This window comes from Octopus sinensis, linkage group LG2, assembly GCF_006345805.1.
Source record: "Octopus sinensis linkage group LG2, ASM634580v1, whole genome shotgun sequence".
Taxonomy (NCBI): Eukaryota; Metazoa; Mollusca; class Cephalopoda; order Octopoda; family Octopodidae; genus Octopus; species Octopus sinensis.
The window spans coordinates 196160421-196182827 of record NC_042998.1 but is presented as its reverse complement, the minus strand read 5'-3'; the positions used below and the strand labels follow the sequence as shown (position 1 = coordinate 196182827).

The window sequence follows — 22407 nt, the reverse complement described above, 5'->3', positions numbered from 1 at the left end:
TATATATATATATATATGTATGTACGTATGTACCCCTTTGTGATTTTACGGGATAAGCACCAGTTTAAAGCGGATGCTAACAGAAGACAAGAGCAATAATATTTCCGACTTCTCCGGATGGTGGAGCCTAAGGTCTACGGTCTTGTCCCTTTCTTCACTGTGCAGCATTTGGAAAAAAGAAACAAAACAAAAGAGAAACAAATAGACACAATTCAAAAACCTGAATTCACAATCAATACTCATTAATTAGAACAGGTTAATCAACAAGTTTATTAAAGATTTAATTATGAACGGAGAAAGATGAAGAGAGAAAGATGAAGGGAGAAAGGGACGTCTAGCGAAGGGGGAAAATAAAGGCATTGTGGTGAAGAGGTAAGATGGAATCAGTAGCACCAAATATTAGCGACAATCTTCTAATTACAGGTAAACAGTTGATTAAAGATAGGTGAAAAGTTGATTAAGGATTAATGAATGGGATAAGGAGATATAAAATAATTTTTCATTTAAGAAAGAAAATATAGTTAAATAGGTTTTAACATTCAAAAGGCACATTTGCATTGAAACACACACATGTATGTATGTATGTACATATTTATATGTGTGTGTGTGTGTGTGTGTATATATATATAGACACACACATATACACACAGACTGATGTATATTATAAATACTTTTTTTCACAAATTCAAGCTGACACGTATACTTCTATACATATACAATATATATATATATAATATATATATATATATATATATATATATATATATATATATACATATACACACACATTCACACTCAAACATAGAGAGATAAACACAAAATAGATTTACAGTTACACTCTTGTGAATATTCTTTTGAAATGAAACTGAAAAACTCCAGAACTGTTACTTTGGGTTTCAATGCAGCTGATCATCAGACCATTATGCCATTGGGAACCAGAAAAAGAAGAAGAAAAACAAAACAACATTCTATTGTACTAAAAGTTCACTTTTGTTTGATGGTTGGTTACATAAAACTCAGAGTAAAATTTTGAAGATTTTTCAGCTTCAACAAAACATGATGTATAGACGCGGGAGTGGCTGTGTGGTAAGTAGCTTGCCTACCAACCACATGGTTCCGGGTTCAGTCCCACTGCGTGGCATCTTGGGCAAGTGTCTTCTGCTATAGCCCTGGGCCGACCAATGCCTTGTGAGTGGATTTGGTAGACGGAAACTGAAAGAAGCCTGTCGTATATATGTATATATATATGTATGTATGTATGTGTATGTATATGTTTGTGTGTCTGTGTTTGTCCCTCTAGCATTGCTTGACAACCGATGCTGGTGTGTTTACGTCCCCGTCACTTAGCGGTTTGGCAAAAAGAGACCAATAGAATAAGTACTGGGCTTACAAAGAATAAGTCCCGGGGTCGATTTGCTCGACTAAAGGCGGTGCTCCAGCATGGCCGCAGTCAAATGACTGAAACAAGTAAAAGAGTAAAGAGTATAGACACACACACACACACACACACACATATATAAAAGCACATACATACACTTGTGTACAATTTCCTCCTTTTTATTTTATACAACTCTCTTTACAGCAGCAGTTCTCAACTGCGGCTCCCAGGCCTGTATGCGGCCCTCAAAGATCTTCTCTTTACAAACATAATAATAAACTTTTCTTTAATTGACTTGTGTTTTACTCTTTTTGGGTGCAGCTCCCTAAAAAAAAAAAATCCAAGTTTTGGATCTGACCTGGATATTAAAAAAGCTGACCCCCCCCGCCCCCTGCACTGCTCCAGACAACATGTCTGCCTGATCTATTTTCTCTCTTTCATGGTCCCATCCCACACTCCTTTCACCCTTACAGCTCAGTAAACAATCTACTTCTGTACCCTTACTACTGTCCTTTCTTTTCTCCCTCCCCTTCCAATACTCCTCACCCCCCATCAGTGACTACTCTGTTACTCTAACTACTACCCTCTCACTATAAATCTATTCCTTTCGTATTTAACTTCTCTCCTCACCTTACCTAAAATTCTCCGCCCCCCCCCCCCCCACGCCTCTCTGTCTTTCTCCTTTTCGCCTTTGGTTTATACTGCATGGTGATCTCATTAGTGTTGATGCCATGAAAGAAAAGCACCCCCCCCCCCCGGTATGTTCTGTAAAATGGTTGGCATGAGCAAGTGCATCTAGTCATTGAAACTATTCCAAAGCAGACACTGGAACATGGCAAGGTCATCTGACTTGTTAGATCCTAATGAACCATCCAACCCATGCCAGCATATAGAGAGTGATGTTAACACACACTTACATATATAAATATATATATTTATACGGTGTGACGGTGCTAAGCAGTGATGTGTATAAATACAAGCTTGTTGCCAGTTCAAATATGCTTGAGGCATATTTGGACCTGTAAGAAAGTCAATCACTACGTTTTGTAATGGAGAACATTCCTTACTTTAGACAAATAGGTGGAAATAAGTCAGTTCACAGCATTCCCTAACCAGACTTGTAGATGCATGCATTTCAGGGTGGTTATTTCCTCTTCAGCAACAGAGACCAGAAAGGCAGATGACATGAACTGACAGGAGAGACAGGTTCCTCTTATGATATTATCATTGTCCTTCAATGACTGGTTGTACAATTCAGTGATTCACCATAAAATAAAATACAGGCTGACAATGCTAAGCAGTGATAAAAAATGATAAACATCACCCTTTTCAAGCCTAGCCAGGCTCATGATTGATACCACCTGCTGGCTAGGTGAGCAGGCCAACATTTCCTAACCATGAGGCCACATCCCTTCACACATTATCCTCAAAATAGAAATCTGGCCCAAGTACTTGCAACAGAGTGTACTCCACTGAAGGCAACTGAGGTGCCAGGCTAATTCTACCACCAAAGATGGTAAATATGTATTTAATCAGAAGTTAAAGAGTGACACAAGTGCCAAGATTTTTGTGCAAGAACTGCCCAATCAGTGCCATGCTTGAAGCTCTCAGCCTTTGAGTCACTTTATAACTTCTACTAATTAAATATACACACACACTAAAGTTCAGCAAAATTTAGATTCAGATGAATATGGTACTTAAGTTAAAGGCACCAGAATTTGGTATGGCATTATCCATATAAATCAATGTTGGCAAATGAAATAAGTATAAAAATGTACATTGTCCATTTAATAAAAAAATTCTATATGTGGCTGAAGATTGCTCTACATTTTAAAACTGATGTAATACTTACATTGTTTAATAAAATGAAGTAGCATGAAACGATTGTACTACACTACCTTGGATATCCTTGTTGCTTATTTTGATTATATATATGTGTGTGTGTGTGTGTGAGTGTCTTCCACTAAAAGTGCATGTTATGTTAGAACACAGAATATTACATTATTTACCAAGAGAGGGCCTCTCTTATGGGCTTGTGGTGCATAAAAGTGTTCATATCGGTGATGGGCAATAACTGTCCACTATGTTCACCAGAACTGCCAGATCAAATGATTCCAGCTTTGGGCTTGTCAATGACAGATGACCAGTGCAGACATAGCAGCCAATTCCCTCGTCAACAATATATAAAATATTAATGTCCTTTTAGGCACTGGTATTGCAAACAGCCAGTAAGTTTATCAAAAAATAACAGCAACAGAATCAGTACTAATACCAAAAGGTAATATTTATCTCCCAATCTCTCTCTATATAAAGCTGAAGTTGTCTGTGTATGGCAGGCTTGGTAGCCTTTAACTAACACTGTCTCCTCCAAGACCCTGCGGCACAATTTGACCAAAATTGAGAGTATGATAGAAGAAGGCTTGCTCTTCCTTCCGTAGAAGAAAAAATTTTGTTAACACCAAAAATTATTTACATCAAAAAGGTGCTTTTTTTCTATGAAAATCCCTATTTTTTTACAACTTTTAGACTGTTGTGTCGCCATTTTTCGGTGTATTTCAACCAGAAAAATGTTCACTTAAAGAGAATAACAAGCTACATAAAGCAAAATTTTAACTTTTCAAAAAATTCCAATTCTAAAGGGTCGAAACAAACCCGAGCAACGCAGGGCGATACTGCTCGTCTATATATATATATATATATATATATATATATATATATATGCATCAGGGATGTGTTACCTAGGTAGGTAGTGCCTATCTTGAATAAAATAAATCAATAGCAACATTTTCCTTTTCTGGCAAAATATGCACCTATTTCAATAAAATTATAAAAGTTACTCTGATTACTATGCATAAAATGCAATTTTTTTTTGTAGATTAGGTAAGCATAATTTGCCTCTGCTTTTCAATCTCAGTATTTAAGCTAAGCATAGAACTGCTGTAGTACACATGCTGCGTACACTCCTACAACAACATTTTCTTTACGTGCTATAAAGGCAGAAGGAAATCTGCCTTCAACTCAGTCGTGCAGCTGCATTTTGCTTATTCTTGTGTTTTACTACATAAAGGTCACCAACTGCCTACCCTGAGTAATTACTGACAGCACGTGACTGCTATGTATGTATCCTCAATTTTAACAACTCTGTTTCCATGTTTGTATGGAGCAAAAATTTCTCTCTCTCTCTTTCCATGCTTACAAGCTTAATCAATACACTTTTCTGAATATTCTTTTTTACCTGAAGCAAATGAAATATTTGAAGAAATTTTTAAACATCTATTTTGTTAATGTATATATTAAACCAATATCTTCCAACAAGTATCAGACAATGGTCATCGTCTACAGGGGGGTGGGGAGGGCATTAGTTACCCTTTAGCATTTAAACTGGCCAGCTCCACCCCAAATATTCTACCTGCTTTATGTTCTAACCAGCCTCTCACACCCACCCTACAAAGTCATTCTAAAGATAACCAATCACATCACTGAAACCTCAAAGCTATGAGATAATACATAATTGATTCAAAACTAAATAAATAAGCTTGAGTGGCTGTGTGGTAAGTAGCTTGCTAACCAACCACATGGTTCCGGGTTCAGTCCCACTGCGTGGCATCTTGGGCAAGTGTCTTCTACTATAGCCCCGGGCCGACCAATGCCTTGTGAGTGGATTTGGTAGACGGAAACTGAATGAAGCCGGTCGTATATATGTGTGTGTGTTTGTGTGTCTGTGTTTGTCCCCCCTAGCATTGCTTGACAACTGATGCTGGTGTGTTTACATCCCCGTTACTTAGCGGTTCGGCAAAAGAGACCGATAGAATAAGTACTGGGCTTACAAAAAGAATAAGTCCCGGGGGGTCGAGTTGCTCGATTAAAGGTGGTGCTCCAGCATGGCCACAGTCAAATGACTGAAACAAGTAAAAAGAGTAAAAGCGAAAAGAGTAAGCCTTATATTTGATCGATCCATCTGAGCACTAAAAGAGTCTTCCTCAGGTTCCTCATTCGGTTCTCTATGTCTGCTTGTAATGGTAAAGTGAAAGGTTAGTACTTAAGACTATGTATATAGGCACATGGAAATATTTAATACATACATACAAAGAAATAATATACATGTTCATACAGCATCTAACACATACACACACACACAAATATACATGATATACAAAGAGACAGCATACATATATATATATATATATATATATATATATATATACGCATGTTATTCTAACATCTACTTTTCCATGTTTATATGGGTTAGACAAGACGAAGTATACATACATATATATAGCTGATGTATATATATATTTGTTTAATGTTCTCAGTTAAATAAGGCCATGCTGGGGCAGCACTTTCAAAGGATTAATCTATCATACCCTTCTTCACACTATTTACTTCAGCCTGGTACTTATTCTTTCAATCTCTATTGAACATTTGCTAAGTTATGGAACATCCTGGAAAGCAGAATCTGTTCCTACAGGAAGATATACATACATATATATATCACGTGACTGACCAGACCATCAGATGTTGTTACACATCGCTGGTCACAATGCGTTCGCATTTGTTTTAGCCTTCGAATGACGCCACCTCGCTGGCTAAGCGAGCAGGCCAATATATATATATATATCATCATCATCATCATCATTTAGCGTCCGCTTTCCATGCTAGCATGGGTTGGACGTATATATATATATATACGTACATAATATAAAGACAATACTAATTGCTAATATTTTGAAATTTTGAATGCATTTAATATAGGTGTTTCAAGTAGTTATGTAAGAAAGTTCTTATATATTCTCCTCAGTCAAGATGCATGGCTCAGTGGTTTGGGTGTTTGGCTCACAATCATAAAGTTGAGGATTTGATTCCTTGACTGGGCAGAATGTGTCCAACATCTTTTCACAATGCTCCAGTCGACTCAGCTGTAAATGTGCACCACCCTCATGCCCTAGTGCCAGTGCAGCTCCCTCCTTCCAGTTGTCAAACCTTGGATGTTCCACTGGGTCAACAGCGGAATGGTTCAGGTGTTTATACTCAAGAGTTTGCAGGAATTGAAAATAGTAAGGTACAAGCTGCCATGTCATATTCACCTGTGAGCAATGGCTAAATTTCTATTAATATAGACACACCTATTCGTTGAGAACCTTGAAGCTTGCTTCCCAACTATATGCAGTACAGCACCACTGTACTACATCCTGAGCTTCTGAAAGAAGCTTACAGTATATGCACACACACACATATATATATATATATATATATATATATATATGTATTTAATTATAATAAAGGTTTTTTGCAACAAGTTGCTTAAACCACATACCGAAAATATTAGAAATAGCAGTCAAAGGGCTACTATTACTATTACTACAAAAATAAGTCTCCACAAACAACAGTATTTGTAACTCATATATGGTAAATATATGGTATATATACATGTGTGCATGTCTTTTTCTAGACATCAACTGATGGTTGTAAATGAACATCCCCATCATACAAGTGGTGTTGTTTCCAGCTGTCAGTGAAAAATATGTCTGCCCAAGAAATATTCCCTTGGAAACAAGATAAGGGTGGGCAACAGGAAGGGCATCTGGCTATAAAAAAAAAATCTACATTAAAAAATTCTTTTTGTTTGACCCATGCAAGCATGGACATTAAAACAATGATGTATGCTTATATATTTACATTTTTTCTATCTCTTTGGCCAGTATAATAATAATATACAAATATATATACATACACAATACACATATGTAATACAGATACACACAGCTATATATAGACATTCATACATACACTCATTGTAACAGAGGATTTCGAAAAAGAAATACTGACTTGTAATATTTATTTTTATTACAAAAAATATTTAAGCCACAAACTGTGGCATTTAAATAAATTATATTTATAAAAATTAAATTAATAGACAATGTTTATTATTTCACAATGTTAGCAGCCTTAGTCCTCTCAAACACGTGTGTGTGTGTGTGTGTGTGTGTATATAGTATATATAATTAATCAATATATGTAATTATGATTTATGCTTTACTTTATAAGCTAAAAAATATAAAACTTTACCTTTGTTACCTGGCATTTATGATTAAGATCTAATTAGTAAAATTATGAATTCCATTTTATTTAGGTTCAAACAGGAAACTAAATGATAATTTAGCAGGAAGTAACATCTGCTGTGTTTGATAAATGGCTTTACATCAAAAGGAAGGTTTTATTTTCATTTAATCTAAGAAGATAAGCTCTTTTGAGTATATATATATATATATATAACAGTTTCGTTCGAAAAATATATAAAGAAGAATGAAATAATAGTTGCTTAAAACTTCGTTTAGACTTCAGATTAATTTACAATGAAAATTAAAACCACATTTAAGCAAACAACACCACATTTTGGGGGGAGGGGGAAGTACGAATTTAAATGATTCTCTGGGATTATGAGATTAAGTGAGGTGTCCATTTGGTGCCTAAGAAGAAGTTAAGGGGAGCTGTTCTTTAAGGGAGAGGGGATCTTTCGGTGATGTCAGCATGAAAAGTTGTTGGAAAGCAGAACTAAAATACATGTAAAAAAAAAAAACAACAAAGAAATGCAACATAAAAAAAGCAAATATAAAAAGCATAAAAACAAAAAATTGGTAAAAAACAAAAACAAAATATGTAAACATGGTTTGTCACCTCCATTTGAGAGAGAGAGCTACATAAGGGCAGTTTCCATCTCCAGGTACTCTGAAAGTCTCGTTAAAGGTGTGTTCTCTTAGAGCAGCGTAGCTCTTCCGGCACATGCGGTCTTGAAAATCTCATAATAGTTACGTCTCTTAACAGGGTCTTCTGACGACCCGCTTATTGCTATATATGTCGTTACAGAAGCTCCTAAAAAGCCTTGGTGCTGCCATGCAACTATTCCAATTCATGAAGTCTTTTAATAAACCTTGCGAACACCTGTTGAGGCAAGTGAAATCAAAGTCGATCAAAAATCAATGGAAATTGTAGTTGTGATACCAGTGCGGGTGGCATGTAAAAGAACCATACGGACGTGGCTGTTGCCAGCGCCGCCTCGACTGGCCTCCGTGCCGGTGGCACATAAAAAGCACCAACCGATTGTGGCCATTGCCAGCCTCGCATGGCACCTGTGCCGGTGGCACATAAAAAGCATGCACTACACTCCTCATGGAGTGGTTGGTGTTAGGAAAGGCATCCAGCTGTAGAAACACTGCCAGATCAGACTGGAGCCTGGTGCAGCTACCTGGCTTCCCAGACCCCAGTCGAACCATCCAACCCATGCTAGCATGGAAAGCGGACGTTAAACGATGATGATGATACATCTATGCAACATCTTGTTAGAGGCACACAAGGATTCTTTCGTACAGAATATTCCGACCATCTTATTGCTTTTTTTTGTTTCTGGTGTCAAAAGATGTCTTAAAAATCTTGATATTAGCCATTTAACTCTTCTGCTTGCTATAAGGTGTCCTGAAAATCTCATTAGTCTCATAACGAATCTCTTACAAGATACCCTGGGTACTTTGTCGCTGCTTTGAACTGTTCTGTTGCAGGGTATCCTAAAACTCTTGATACTCCAATCACTGGCTTGGGAATGAAATTTGCTTTGGGGGTTGCAAACCCAGGTCCAAAAATATTTACAAACAAGGTCTTATTTATTTGGGTTTTTTTTTTGTTATTTTTGTGTTTTGTTCTTTGAGAAGGAACCTAACTTCAAGCTACTTTTTACACATCTCTTTCTATTTACCGTTTTCTAAACCTGAGAAAAATAAGTAGGGCTGCAAACTTTTGGTTCTGCACTCTGCAAAAATTCTAAGGAGTGCACTTGCACCACCTGCACCCCCCTGTTACCGGGCCCATGTAACCATTGTCACAAGATGTCCTAAACCCCTCATTTGTTACAGCCGTATCATTTTAGCCAGAAGCTTTACGGTACATTTCAGAAAATAGAATTTCATTAAACGGAAGCGGAAATGAATAAACTATACAAAGTGTCAATGTTTACGATTCACAAAATAATGGGAGGCAAAATTTTCAGGACATCACAAAACATTTTCTGGAATTTAATTCCAAATATAAAATATTAAATTTTTGGAAAAATAAATTTTAAGTAAAAGAGAAGGCAACTCTAGAATGTTGTGATGTCAATGCAAACTGGCCATACTGGAGTCAATCACTGAAAATACTGATGCTTAATTAACCCTTTAGCATTTAAGCCAGTCGTATCTGACCAAAATATTCTAACTGCTTAATGTTCAAACCAGTCAGATCTGGTCTTTCACACCTACCCTACAATGCCGTTCTAAAAGCAACAATTGCATCATTGAAATCTCAAAGCTGTGAGATAATCCAGGATTAATTGAAAACAAGTGTGAATAAATAAACGAGGGTGAAATATTAGCATAAGGCCACAAATTTTGAGAGAACAAGATCTCGACGATAGAATTCGACTCCAGTATATATATTTGACCAGGATTTTATTTCCTAAATTCTGGGAGGAAATGTAAGGCAGAGTTACCCTGGTGGATTTGTACTCAGAATGTACAAGACCAGAACCAAATCCCCTGAGAAGCATTGCCATGGAAACATCCAGTGAAGGCACTCAGTTTATTTACCAAAAGTCACAACCTCCTCCCTTCCATACATACCCACCACACTATAATGAAGTCGTTAAGCAGTCATAGCTGACATATGCACAAGGCCACAAATGATCTTAGCAGGAATGAGTAGTGTTGATTAAATTGTTCCCCAGTACGTGACTGGTACTTGATCTTTTAATGTAGTTGAACAAAACAAAATGTTGAGACAAACTAAAATGAAATGTTGCTTGAAACAAAATGTGCTGAGTTTATATATGTATATACATGTACACACAAATACATATACAAACGTTTATACACAAATATATACGTGTTTATGTATATGTGCATATATGTGTGTGTATGTGTGTGTGTCTGTGTACCTGTGTTTTGACAGGGGCAGATTGGTAGAAAAACAAATAAAAAAAGACAGCAAATGAAAATAAAAAAGAAGAAAAACAACACAAGCACCAGACAGATTTCTGTGTGAAAAAAATCATCCTCGGGGTTTCCTCGTTAAGTTGAACTTGTTGGGTTGCTATACACCAGAAGTCTGTTTTTTCAGCCCTTACGCTCAGATCTAATATATCTTAATGAAAGTCCAATATGCTTTTAATGGGTGGAGTTTTAGTATAGCTTTCTTTCAAAGTCCCATACCTCATAGGAAAGGAAAAGAGATTTTTTTTTTTTTCCCTTTATAGTTTTTGTATTTTGCATACAAATGAAAATTCCGATGCTGGAAAAATTTCTCCACAAAAATTTCAAATTTTTTTCATTATGGATTTCTGTTTAACATTTCCTGTACCTTATCCCTTTCCTAAAAGGTATCGAACTTCAAGGGGCAGCTATTCCAAAACATCTTTAAATGAAAGTATATTTTACCGAAGATTCACTTTAATGAAGGTCTAATTGTTTTAACGATGGTCTAATTATCTTTTCACGAATGTCTAATGTTTTAATGAAAATGTAATTATCTTTTAATGAAAGTTTATGTTTTAATGAAGCGATGTTTCAACCTTATCACATGCAATCTACAAAAAAAAAAAAAAAGGATGTTTACGAAATAAATGCTGTGATGATACATCTAAGTGTATTTCGCTTAAGTTCCTCTCTCGATGACAACCAATTAAGCACACAGCTCTATAAACGTTCTTTCACTAAACGCGTGTGTGTGTCTGTGTGTCCTCAGCATTGACTTCTCTTCCTTGATACTACGAATACTAACACAATTATAAACAAGGAAAATGGTGGCAAACAGATATTTTTTACTGGTGGTTATTGTTGTTGTTGTTGTTGCTGGTGTCATTAAAAAAAATGCTATGCATTCAGCCAACCTCAATTAAACCTACTCAATGGAGTATTATATCTTATGTAGATATAAATCCTTCTAAACATGTCTTGTTTATACACCAAGGACATATTAGCACTGGTACTTGATTGACGTTAACTGTCTAACCTGTCAGAACTCTCAGTTTATTATTATTATTATTATTATCATTATTATCATTATTATATTATTATTCAATGTTTTGACTTAGCTCAATTCTCCTTGTAAATCGTTACACGAAAGACTGCATTATTAATATAACCTATTTTCAATTTTTTTTTTGTCTTTAGATTTTTAGAAATATTATATTATGCAAAATCCGTTCGCCTTGATTTAATTTCAAGGTGAGGTGGGGGAGTGGCTTTTTTTTTTTCACCCTCTTTTCCCCATTGATTATTATGCTCTGGTTTAGCTTACGTTTCCGATACAGAGCTGATAGAAGAATCTTCGTTTTCAATCTGTGATTTTTTAAAATAATTTAATTCATACATTTTTTTTTTATTTTTTAACAATGCCTGAGAAAGAAATCTTTGCAGTGTTTTTCGTTAGTTCAAGAGGAGCCATACAAATATAATCTAAAGAAATGCGAGTCACTTAACAAGCACACAGAGATATACTAACGCACACACACACTCTCTCTCTCACACACAAAAATGCAGAATTACTAAATTGAAGAAAGAATAATTTTTATGCTTGTTTATTGTTTTCCTAAAACCGAAATGCTGCTAAAATAACGATGGGCGGTGACCTTTCCAAGACACATGTTTTAACAAAGTGTCACGAAAAAAATTAAGTGTAAATTTTTTTTTAAAAATACATATATATACACATATGTATACATACATATTTTTTTTAATGGCGAATTTTGTGGAGTATATTTTCAGTGTTAATATAAAATTAAATCTAGGTAATCATGTGTTTGTTTGTTTGTTTGTTATTTTTTTTTTTTTTACTTTACAGAGAGAAAAAATATGAGTTTTAAGAAAGACATTTTTTTTTTGTTTTAAATATATATATAAAGAATATCTCCCCCCCTCCCCTCCCTCTACCAGTTAGTTTTAGAGTCCAACTAAGTTATTTCCACTGTTTGAAAGTGCTGAGTGTCTCCAAGCATTTGTATGTGATAAAAACAGTTTTGGTCTCTCAGTAAAACAAAAGAAATAGATTTAGTTCCTTAAAGCCAGTAGACTTTCAAGAACTTCATCCAAGCTGGCATCTGTATTAGCAACCTCGGTGTTACAAGTTCGATTAAGGGAGACACTCTCAGCGTAACTGCTACCCAGGTCTGTGTTGACCAGTGGGGCTGCTGGTTGATCCCTTTTACTGATGCTTAGCCCAAATATGGTACAGTGCTCATCTCCAGAAGACACCGGCCGACAGAATGGGGAGTGTTTGAGAGTATCAAGCATTGGTTGCTGTGGTTGGGACGGCATTCGAAAGCTAAGGTCAATATATGGCCGGCCTAACGAAGACTGGATCTGCTCGATGGACGTAGGGCGACCTTGATGGACACTGGTCAAGGGGTCATACTGTGGTCTCTGCAAGAATTCAAAGAAAGGGTCATTTTCAGAGCTACATATATTTTTGTTTATAATTAGGGGTGAGTTGTTAGTATGGGAACAACCATTAATGCAATGTGTGTTAAGGGCACTAGTATTATTTTTCTTATATGTATTAAGGGCACTACTGCTATTAGTTTTATCATACATATTAAGGGCTCTACATCTACTACTTTCATCACTTTTATTAAGGACAGTGCTGCTATTAGTATTGTAATGGGTGTTAGAGATACTACTTTTAGAATTTTCACTAGTTGTATTTGTAATGTTGGGGTCACGACTAACATTTGTCAGAGACAAATTGTTTACATGCAAATGACTAGAATTAGGGGTGGCAGAGGAGGATGTTGTTACGGGGTTAGGAGAAAGGGAAGTGGATACATTAATATCACCCTTACCTTTTCTGTTTCGGAAGAACGGCACTGGGAGCTTGGCTTTTGGAGGCGGTGGTTGTGGGGGTGTTTGCTTGGGTTGGCTCTTAGCAACTTTATTATCCCGGAAACTGAATATTTTCGGTTTCCAATCTTTTTCTTTGCTTGCCTTATTTTTCTCTGGCTCCTTGCTCGATGATGCCTGGTCGTACATTTGAACTCGTTCGGATACTTTCACAACCTTTCGGCTTTTCTCTTTACTCTCCGAATCGTCTTGCGTCGTCTCGGTCTCAGATGGCGCTTTGGATTCTGACAGTGTTGCTTTAGCTGATGGCTCATCCTGTTGCTGTTGTAGTTGTTGTTGTTGCTGCTGTTGTATGTCTGCTTCAACTGGTCGTCGGGCTACAGGTCGACGGATGATTGGTGCTGCCTGGTCAACAGTATGGTACTGTTCGTGGACTTCATGATTCGACACTTCCGCACAGGTCTCAACTATAGGGCTGTTATTGAAGTATACATGACGGCCTTCTGGAACATGTGTTGAATTACCGTTAGTCAATGGTGGAGCAGTAGAAAGCGTTACAGGTCCGGGAGCACTGACGTTTGCAATTTCATATTTGACAGGTGTTACATTAGGTTGTGTCGAGGTATAACTATAACTGACAGCATCTACAGCGTCTTCCATGAGTTCTTCTTCTTCATTCGTTTCTTCAATAGCTTCGTCGATCCGTAGAGCCGGAGAAAATCCAGGTGAGACAGGAGACTTTTTACTTTGCGATATTGAATCGGGTTTCACTGGAGTTATCCGTTTTGGTGGTTCTGGTTTTGAATTTTTCACAGGAGTTTTAGAAACGGGACTGACTGGAGCGGGAAAAGTCGGTTGGGAGTTGTTCTCTTGACTCTTCTTCTCAAACATTTCCCGGATCTTTAAGAAGGGCACTATTGGAATTGGCATCAAACCTTTTGGCTTTTCTTGGTTTCTGAATTGATCGCTTGGTAGTCGAACATTAGCCGGCTTTGGAGGCAGCACTAATTTAGGGGTCTTCAGAGGTGCAGAATATGAACGAGTATAGCTGGGTGTGACACGTGTTTTTATGACAACGGGTGCTTGGTGGCTAATGATGCTGCTGGCTGGAGATGAAGTAAGACTTGCGTTGAATCTCCAATCAAAGGATTTCATGGAGTCATTGTCTCTGTTTAGAATGCAACTACCACTGCGAGACACACTTGAATTCTTGTACCAAGCCGGAACATTTAATTTTTGTAAAGAACGTGACACTCTCAGCTCATGAATGGACGGTACTCGCCTAAAACTTGACTCACCTAGAAGGTCATCTTCATCATCATCATCGTCAAGATTTGTTTCAAGTGTCTGCATGCTCTTTGATTTTGGTACATTTCGGTCAGCAAACCGGCTTTTGCCGGTCGACCGCCTTACCTGTTGCTGTTCTGAGCGTAGATCCATTAGACTCGTTGACTTGCCGAAATAGGATTGCTGAAAAGAGAAAGGAATTTCAAAAGCTTCACTATCAAAACTGAACCGTCTCTCAGTTGTTTCCCCTGTGTCTATGTCCGTCTCCACCAAAGAACAAAAGGAATCGTATTGGGACAAACAGGACTCGAGATTATCAATGGATGCAGCTTGAATAGATTCTTCAAGGTTATCCGCATTGCCAGGTGACAATATACAGTCTGGGTGTATTTCATGGAAAGGTGGACGGGGGTACTTACATACAGGTTCACTGCGTAAATAGAGTTGACTGATGTGGCTCAGACTTTTGCTTGGCCTAATCCTTGAAGCGTGTATTGCCTCCGGGTCATTGTGTAAAGAGAGACGCTTAGCAGCATCTCGTCGTTTCAAGGCCCTCAGAGAAGTTTTGCGATATCGAGCAAATCGGTTGCTCACAGAATTTTCATCCTCAACCAAATCGGAGACGTTGTTTTCGCTGCCAAAATATCGTTTCCGCACAGCATTAATTTTCCGTCGGACTAAAGGAACTTGACGACTGCCACCTATGTGTGTGTTAACTGTCAATGGTCTGTGAAGGGCTGATGTTAGAGGTGGACTAAGCTGGTCACTAACGAGGTCTGCAAGTTCGTCGTATTCTTCGAGAGACAGGCTGCCCTCATAATTCTCACTGTCAGCTTTATTTGAAGACATCTCGTGTTGACTGGGGTACATGTTACCTGACTCATCCAACTTTTCAAGGGATAATAAACTGCTATAATCCTCGGAATGGGCTAAACATTCGCTTTTGAACACTTCAAATTCTACTTCAGAGTCCATACTAGAAACAAGTTCTTCACTGGCTGCTGGTTCAGTTTTTAATCCTAATTCAGAACTGGACAGACTTTCAGGTGATACAGTTACCTTTCTTACAGGATCAACACTTGTAGTTAAAGAATATGTATCAGGAACCAGATTCTCATTTTTTATCAAAGATGGGGGTTTCAAAACAGCCCCCATTTCTACGTGTGATACGTATGAAGAATTTCTCGTTGAATCAGAACTAGGTTTCTCTTTTGTATCCAATCGACTGCTATAGTCAACAGGAATTTCATTTTTAATTATATCTTCCTTTGGTTCTTGATGAACAAGTAATTTACTTTCCATTGTGTAACCCTGCTGAGTCTCTTGTAAATGTCTGTCCAAATGGAATTCTTCTCTATTTACTATATCAGGAAAACCTGTTTTTTCTGCCGCTTCCTGCATTACAGAATAATTCTGACCATAACCTGCGTGCTCATTAACATGGTAAGCTTGTCCATCAACAATATCAGGAAATGGTCGTTTCTCTTTACACTCTAATACGGTAAAATCCTCAGAAATCACATCCTCTGTTTTTTCAACGATTCCTTTGTTTAACACATCAGGAAAAGTCAATACATGTGCATGATCGACAGTACCCTGATGTGAGGAGCTGACGGGGTATGTATCTTTTTTTACCACGTCAGGAAACACACTGTCTTCCATACTCTCCTCCCTAACGTAATCATTGGAATTTATATCCTGGCTATTTTCAATGAAACTCCCTTTTTTTAAAATGTCAGGGTATGATTTTTCCAAAGTAACAAGGGTAACGTAATCACTCTGAACGTAATCCGAATACTTGTTAATATATAAATCCTTCTCGGTTAATCCATCGTACTGTAAAACATTCTCCACGGCTTCCTGTTCGCTGTAAGTCCTTCGTGGTTGGTTCCCTTCTCCATGCTGTACTCGAGATGATGTAGTTTCCATACTCTCTGGTTCCTTATAATTTGACAGATATCTGTTTTGCTGTTCAAGACTGGTGTAGTTGTCAGGTTGTCTACTTGGTTCAGCCTCCGTCATCGACAAGGCCCTTGTAATTATCACTGGGCCATTGTCAAGCTTGCTAGCTGTAAAGACATTAATATCATCAGAAGCAAATCTCACTGGGTTATCGACATAGTCCCTTGGTGGAGTAAACGTTAGATCATCTGCAGATAAATTATTATTCTCATTAAGCTCTGACATATTCCGACGGTCATCATATTCATGGTGAACATTGTTGTTGTTCAAAGTGTTGCTGTTGTTGTCGTAGTTCTCGACGTAATAACTACGAGCTTTGTAGGCCGTTTCGCCCGGCTCCGAGTAGGAAAACGTAAAACCACGAGGTGGATTCTCGGCAGCATTGGATTTGGTAGCATCAAAGTAGAGCTGGATGGGCCAGTTGGATTGGTTGGAACAGTATACATCCGGTGAAGGAGTCTGGAAATTCTGTAGATTATTTTTCCCCATGATTAGGAATTCATCTCCATACGACTCGGTTTCCTCTTTCGTTGTAGCGTTAGCTCGGATATCGAGCATAAGACCATGAGTACTTTCAGATGGACTGCTGCAGGTTTCTTCATCTGGGTTGACATCGCCATCGGAATAAGATCGCTCCCGAGACTTTTGAGGAGTCTGTGCAGGGTTTACGGAATCGTCCTTGATTCGCTGTGAACGTTCGTTCGTGGACGTTGTGAAAGTCAAAAGTGCATTTTCATTGTAAGTGGTCAAATCACGTGACGTGTCACTTAAATCGCCGATGGTCTGGCTGAGGGGTCGAGCGGTCACCGAGGATTTCTTCAACGAGTTGCTCAGTTCCTCCGTCGACCGAACTGTCGTTTGTTTGCTTGTTGAATCGATATTGTCCACCTGACCAAAACCACTGGCACGAGACTCTTGCTGCTGTTGTTGTTGTTGGTAGTGGTCAGAACTTGGAGGAGGAGGAGGCATCGTAACAAAACCCGACTGTTCCTCTGCACAAACTTTCGATGTATAGCTTATCGTATCTCCATTGTTATTACCTCTATACATATGTTGGACTGGAATGTTATTAGTAGATATCACATTATCAACTGTAGCTGTTGTTGTTATTGTTATTGTTGTTGGCGGCGGCGGCGGTGGTGGTTCTGGCGGCGTTAATACTGACGTTGAATGAGTGTTTGATAGAGAAAACGACGAAGTGGAGGACGGCAGCACATTAAACAATTGCTTAGGTGGACATATAATGGGTGCCTGTTCAACAGTCGCTGTAGCGTGTGTGTAGGTGACATTGTTATTATCTCGACTCGTGTCGTCATCCTCGTACCTGGGTTGGTCACATTCCTCTACTACACTGTATGGCCTTGTTTCTTTGCCTTTCTCCTCCGGCTCTTCTCTCTCCGTCGGTTCATCGCTGCTCGACACATAAGGGGACGTGAAGGACGTATCCACAGAACTTCCCTCGCAAATCTTAGCAGCTTCACTGTTTTTGTTTTCAGTCGTAAAACTTCTGCCATGCTGGCGAGGCGAGCTGCTGATGCTGGTGCTGTTGCTACTACTACTAATATTATTATTATGATGATGACTGCTGCTGGCAGACAGCAACGATGCCGTTCGATTGTTGATGGTAGTAGTAGCAGCAGCGTCACCAGGGTGAGATGAAAATAACAGACCTGCATTGCCACGTGCTGGAACACCTGTAAGACTAAACGAACTGGGTTGCTTGTAGCTGCTGCCGAGGCTGCCGCTGCTGCTTCTGTTGAAGGTGTGAAAATTGTTGTTGTCGTCGTCGTGGTAGTCGTGGTGAATGACGGAGGGTGGGTAGCTTCCTTTCACTTCGTACTCCTCGCATCGATCGCTGTCGGAGGATAGATCGTCTGAGTCTTCTTCCTCGATCGGTTCCAGACCGTTGAAATAGAAAACTTCGGAGTCGCTGTCTGAGTCGGAATCGATATCGTAGTAGTGGACATTGGACGGCGAGGGCGGCGGAGGGCAATATCGATGCCTTGGACGAAAGAAATTCATTTCACGGCTGGGTACCATTTGTTTGAAGTCATCGTCGTCGACAATATTTCGAAACTCACGGTTACACACAAGACTGCTGGTACTACCACTGGTACTACTACCACTACTGCTGCTGCCTCTACTACTATTATTGCTGCTACTTGTGGACTGACAGCTTTCGTTTTTGTTAGCAACATTATTTTTATTGTTGTTCGCCATGGCTCGTCTTCCTAATATAGGAGCGGCGGCAGGTTTTTTAGTTTGATCGCCAGTCGATGTGTGTGTGTTGGTAGCATTAGTATTACGGTCATTTGGACTAGCAATAGAGGTAGTAGTAGAAGAAATATTATCATAGTTATTGTTGTTGTTGTTAATAGTGGTGTGTGTAACATCACCACCGCCACCGCCGCTACCTTGAGGTCGTCGAGGCGGCAATGGCGGAGGTGGTCGCTTCACCTGAGATCCACGACTCGACGTTTGAGTTAAAGAAGAACGACTTACGTTTGTCGATGTAGAAGAAGAAGAAAGACATGGTGGTGTTGTTGTTGGTGCTTCGATAGAAGTGTGAGACGAACGTCTCGGTGTGGTCGTCATTAGCGAGTCGTCAGAAGCGAGGAGGTTTTGCGGAGGAGAATTGCCGCCGAGCTGAAGTGAGGGCAGCCTTGGTCTGGTGTGAACACCTTCCAGCGGAGGGGGTGATACAACTTGTTGGAGCGGCGAGGCGGAACTCAACGTAAAAACAGTTTTACCTGTCTCTCTCTTAGCTACAATAGGGTGGCTTCTTACCGTGCTGCCTACTTTAATGTCTGTACTAGAAGCAGCAGCAGTAACTGTATTATTACAACTACTACTACTACTACTACCAGTTGCTGCTACTGCTGTGTTATTTGCCTTCAGGCCTAATGGCTCGACAGGTTGATAACTTATCTCCTGCTCCGCACATCCGCCAGGTATGTCTGTCGTTCTGGGTATCGCCATCGTTTGATAACAGTCGTCAGCTCTGTTTGTGGAATGATAACGAACGTTGCTCATCTCTGCTGCACTCGGAATGTTAGAATGACTGGTTACACCTGGAATGCTGTGATCGGAATGTTGGCGGCTCGCTGGCATTGCAAAAGCAAAGGTTCTGAATTGGCAGGTCGCGGGTTCGATTTCAGCTTCGTCGTCAGCGTCTGAAAAGTTATCGTAATCATTACTATCATCTGTTTCCCGGTTGTCTTCTGTGAGATGCTTCAGTCTGGGCGGTGGAGGGGAAATGATGGGAATGGTGGAGTCGTACTCGTTGACATCGGTTAAGAGTCTCCAAGAAAACATGATAGTAATGATGGTAGCGATGGCGGCCGTGATAAACCGTTCGAACGCTCCGTCCATAGCTGGGACTCCGCCTGACGCATTCATCGTTTGAGAGTCATTGAAAGAACATCGGAGAAGAAATAAAGAAAGAAAACGGCAGTTTTAAATAGTTTTTAGATAAACAGTTGATTTAATCCAAAATGTAATCCATGAATAAAAATCAATCAGTTGTATAGATCCGAAGAGAGAGAGCCGACCTGCCGCATGTAACAGCTGTCCACGTCGTTTGTGATGAGAAAGCGAGTTATAAATATATTTACAATGACATACATACTGTGGTAGTCAAGCCACAAGGACAGGTTTAGGGCTACAGAGGTGTGTAGAGGACAGAGGAAAGATAATACATATTGATTACAATTTTTATTTCTTTTTTTCGTTTTTTTTTACATATGCAAACACACCCAACTTTGCCAGTTGCGCAGAAACTTTTTTTTCTTTTTCTTGCTATTTTTTTGGTTTTTCCACTTTTTTTTTCAGTATTGACAAAATAACAGGAATGGTTATTCAGCAGGAATATTAAGGTGTTTCATAGATTAGCGAGGAATTTTTATGATGGAGAACAATCAAAGTGAATGAAGGGTGACCTTTGTTTGTAGTCGTAGAATATAAAGAAATGTTTAGCTGTCATTTGTGTTTCAGTGAAATATTGTGCTACGAGAGAATCGAGTCCGCCGTGTAGCAATATGCAGGGGGATGCATTTGGTGTTATTTACCAACATTAGACATCAACTTGTGTAAATTCCACAACATTGTTGTTTTATAATTTAAATATATAGCCATTACCTTCTTTGTGCCTCCTAGCCGTCCGTAAAATATCCATGTTCACAGAAAGGTAATCCTCTGGAATCATGAGTGAAGCTTTTTAAATGAGTAAAATATGTTATATTTCCGAATGAAAATAAGCGTTTGGCAACAGGGAGGCAGACTCCTTGCCTCCGCCTGTACCAGCAGTGTAGCATCTATTTTACTGATGATGAGACCGTGTGTGTCAGTATAAGAATTCAATTCTCTCTTTTCCTCCCGGTTTTTTTTCCTGTAAGATCTGTGCGCGTAGAAGGAATCCAGTCGGTTGCATTCGGTGAAATGTATTCCCAGAGCTGCCAGCAGATGTTTGTGCAAAAAAACACGCACTTGCAAGTGCGACACGAAGGCGAAAAAAAATCGTAGCTTCGCAGCGAAAGACCAATCCAGGCGCCGAACGGCAGTCACGTGGTAGCACGTCATCAGATCGATAGGAGCGGCGACGGCGGCGGAACCGAATCACAGGTGGTCAACTTTGACAAAGTGACACTTTAAGATGTCACCACATTGTATCTCTCTTTCTAGCTTACTACTACAATTAAAAATTAGGATATCGATGTTGAAAGTTGTTGCACAGCTAGATTGATTGATTGATTGATTCAGTTGAAGAATGATCGATCGATTGAAGAATGAGAGAGCTTTCCATATTCCTGATATTTTAAATAAGGGGTTTATATATAATTCCAGGCCATCAGTTGATGAAGAGGGGGAAAAGAGAGAGACAGAGAGAGAGGATAGGTATGTTGTCAGTTCATTGCCACAGTGTAGTAAGGAATGCGCTTGGAGTTGCAGGACGAGTAGGACTTCTGCTTAAAAGTTGTTTCGACTTTCGTTTTTTTTAATTTTTATATTTATTCAGCTATTATTGTTATTTTGTTTTTCTGGACTGAATGAGAAAAAGAATTTCGTGGGAGACGGACAAGACTACGAGCAAACAGAAAGAGAGAAAGAGAGAGACAGACAGAAGGTAAAATGATTAATTTAAAAATAAATAAATACAACTTGCTTACCAAGCTAACTGCAACTGAGATGTGGAAACAGCCATATGCAATGTTTGAAGAGGAATAAATAAACCAGTTGGCTTTTATCATATTTTTATATAAAACTGAGAATAAGAAATATATGGAAGAAGAGAGAGAGAGAGAGAAGCGACAACATTTATCAAGAAATGCATTTCTTCCTCAACCGTTTCTTCTTTTGGTTAACAAAAATAATAATTGTAACGATAAGGGGAGGAGGGTCGAATATTTTGTAGGAATTTACAGAAAGTCAAATGATAATGGTTTCAAATTTTGACACAAGGCCAGCAATGGAATAATCCAATTGCATTAACGCCAGTGCACAACTGGTACCAATTTCATCGATCTCGGAATGGATAAAAGGCAATGCCAACCCTGGCGGCATTTGCATTCATAACGTAAAGACGAACGAAATGCCGCTAAGCATTTCGCCCGCCGTTCTAACGATTCTTATTTCTTTACTGCCCACCAGGGGCTGCACACAGAGGGGACAAACAAGGACAGACAGACGGATTAAGTCGATTACATCGACCCCAGTGCGTAACTGGTACTTATTTAATCGACCCTGAAAGGATGAAAGGCAAAGTCGACCTTGGCGGAATTTGAACTCAGAACGTAACGGCAGACGAAATACCTATTTCTTTACTACCCACAAGGGGCTAAACACAGAGAGGACAAACAAGGACAGACAAACAGATTAAGTGGATTACATCGACCCCAGTGCGTAACTGGTACTTATTTAATC

At 38.9% G+C, this 22407-nt stretch overlaps 1 protein-coding gene across 4 annotated transcripts; it reads right to left on the bottom strand.

Annotated features, from left to right (window-relative positions):
* LOC115222763 lies at positions 1–21020 on the bottom strand. Of its 4 annotated transcripts, none has more exons than XM_036500655.1 (3): positions 17475–21020; positions 13242–17402; positions 1–157 (listed from the first exon to the last, which is right to left on the bottom strand). In XM_036500655.1, the coding sequence occupies exons 1-3, from the start codon at positions 19885–19887 to the stop codon at positions 135–137; spliced, it is 6597 nt and encodes a 2198-aa protein (XP_036356548.1). In that variant the 5' UTR covers positions 19888–21020; the 3' UTR covers positions 1–134. The 4 variants fall into 4 exon arrangements, with proteins under 4 accessions (XP_036356548.1, XP_036356547.1, XP_029648925.1 ...); XM_036500654.1 differs by having other exon boundaries at positions 13242–18024; positions 18055–21020; XM_029793065.2 differs by having other exon boundaries at positions 13242–21020.
* Positions 21021–22407: the final 1387 nt, after the last annotated feature.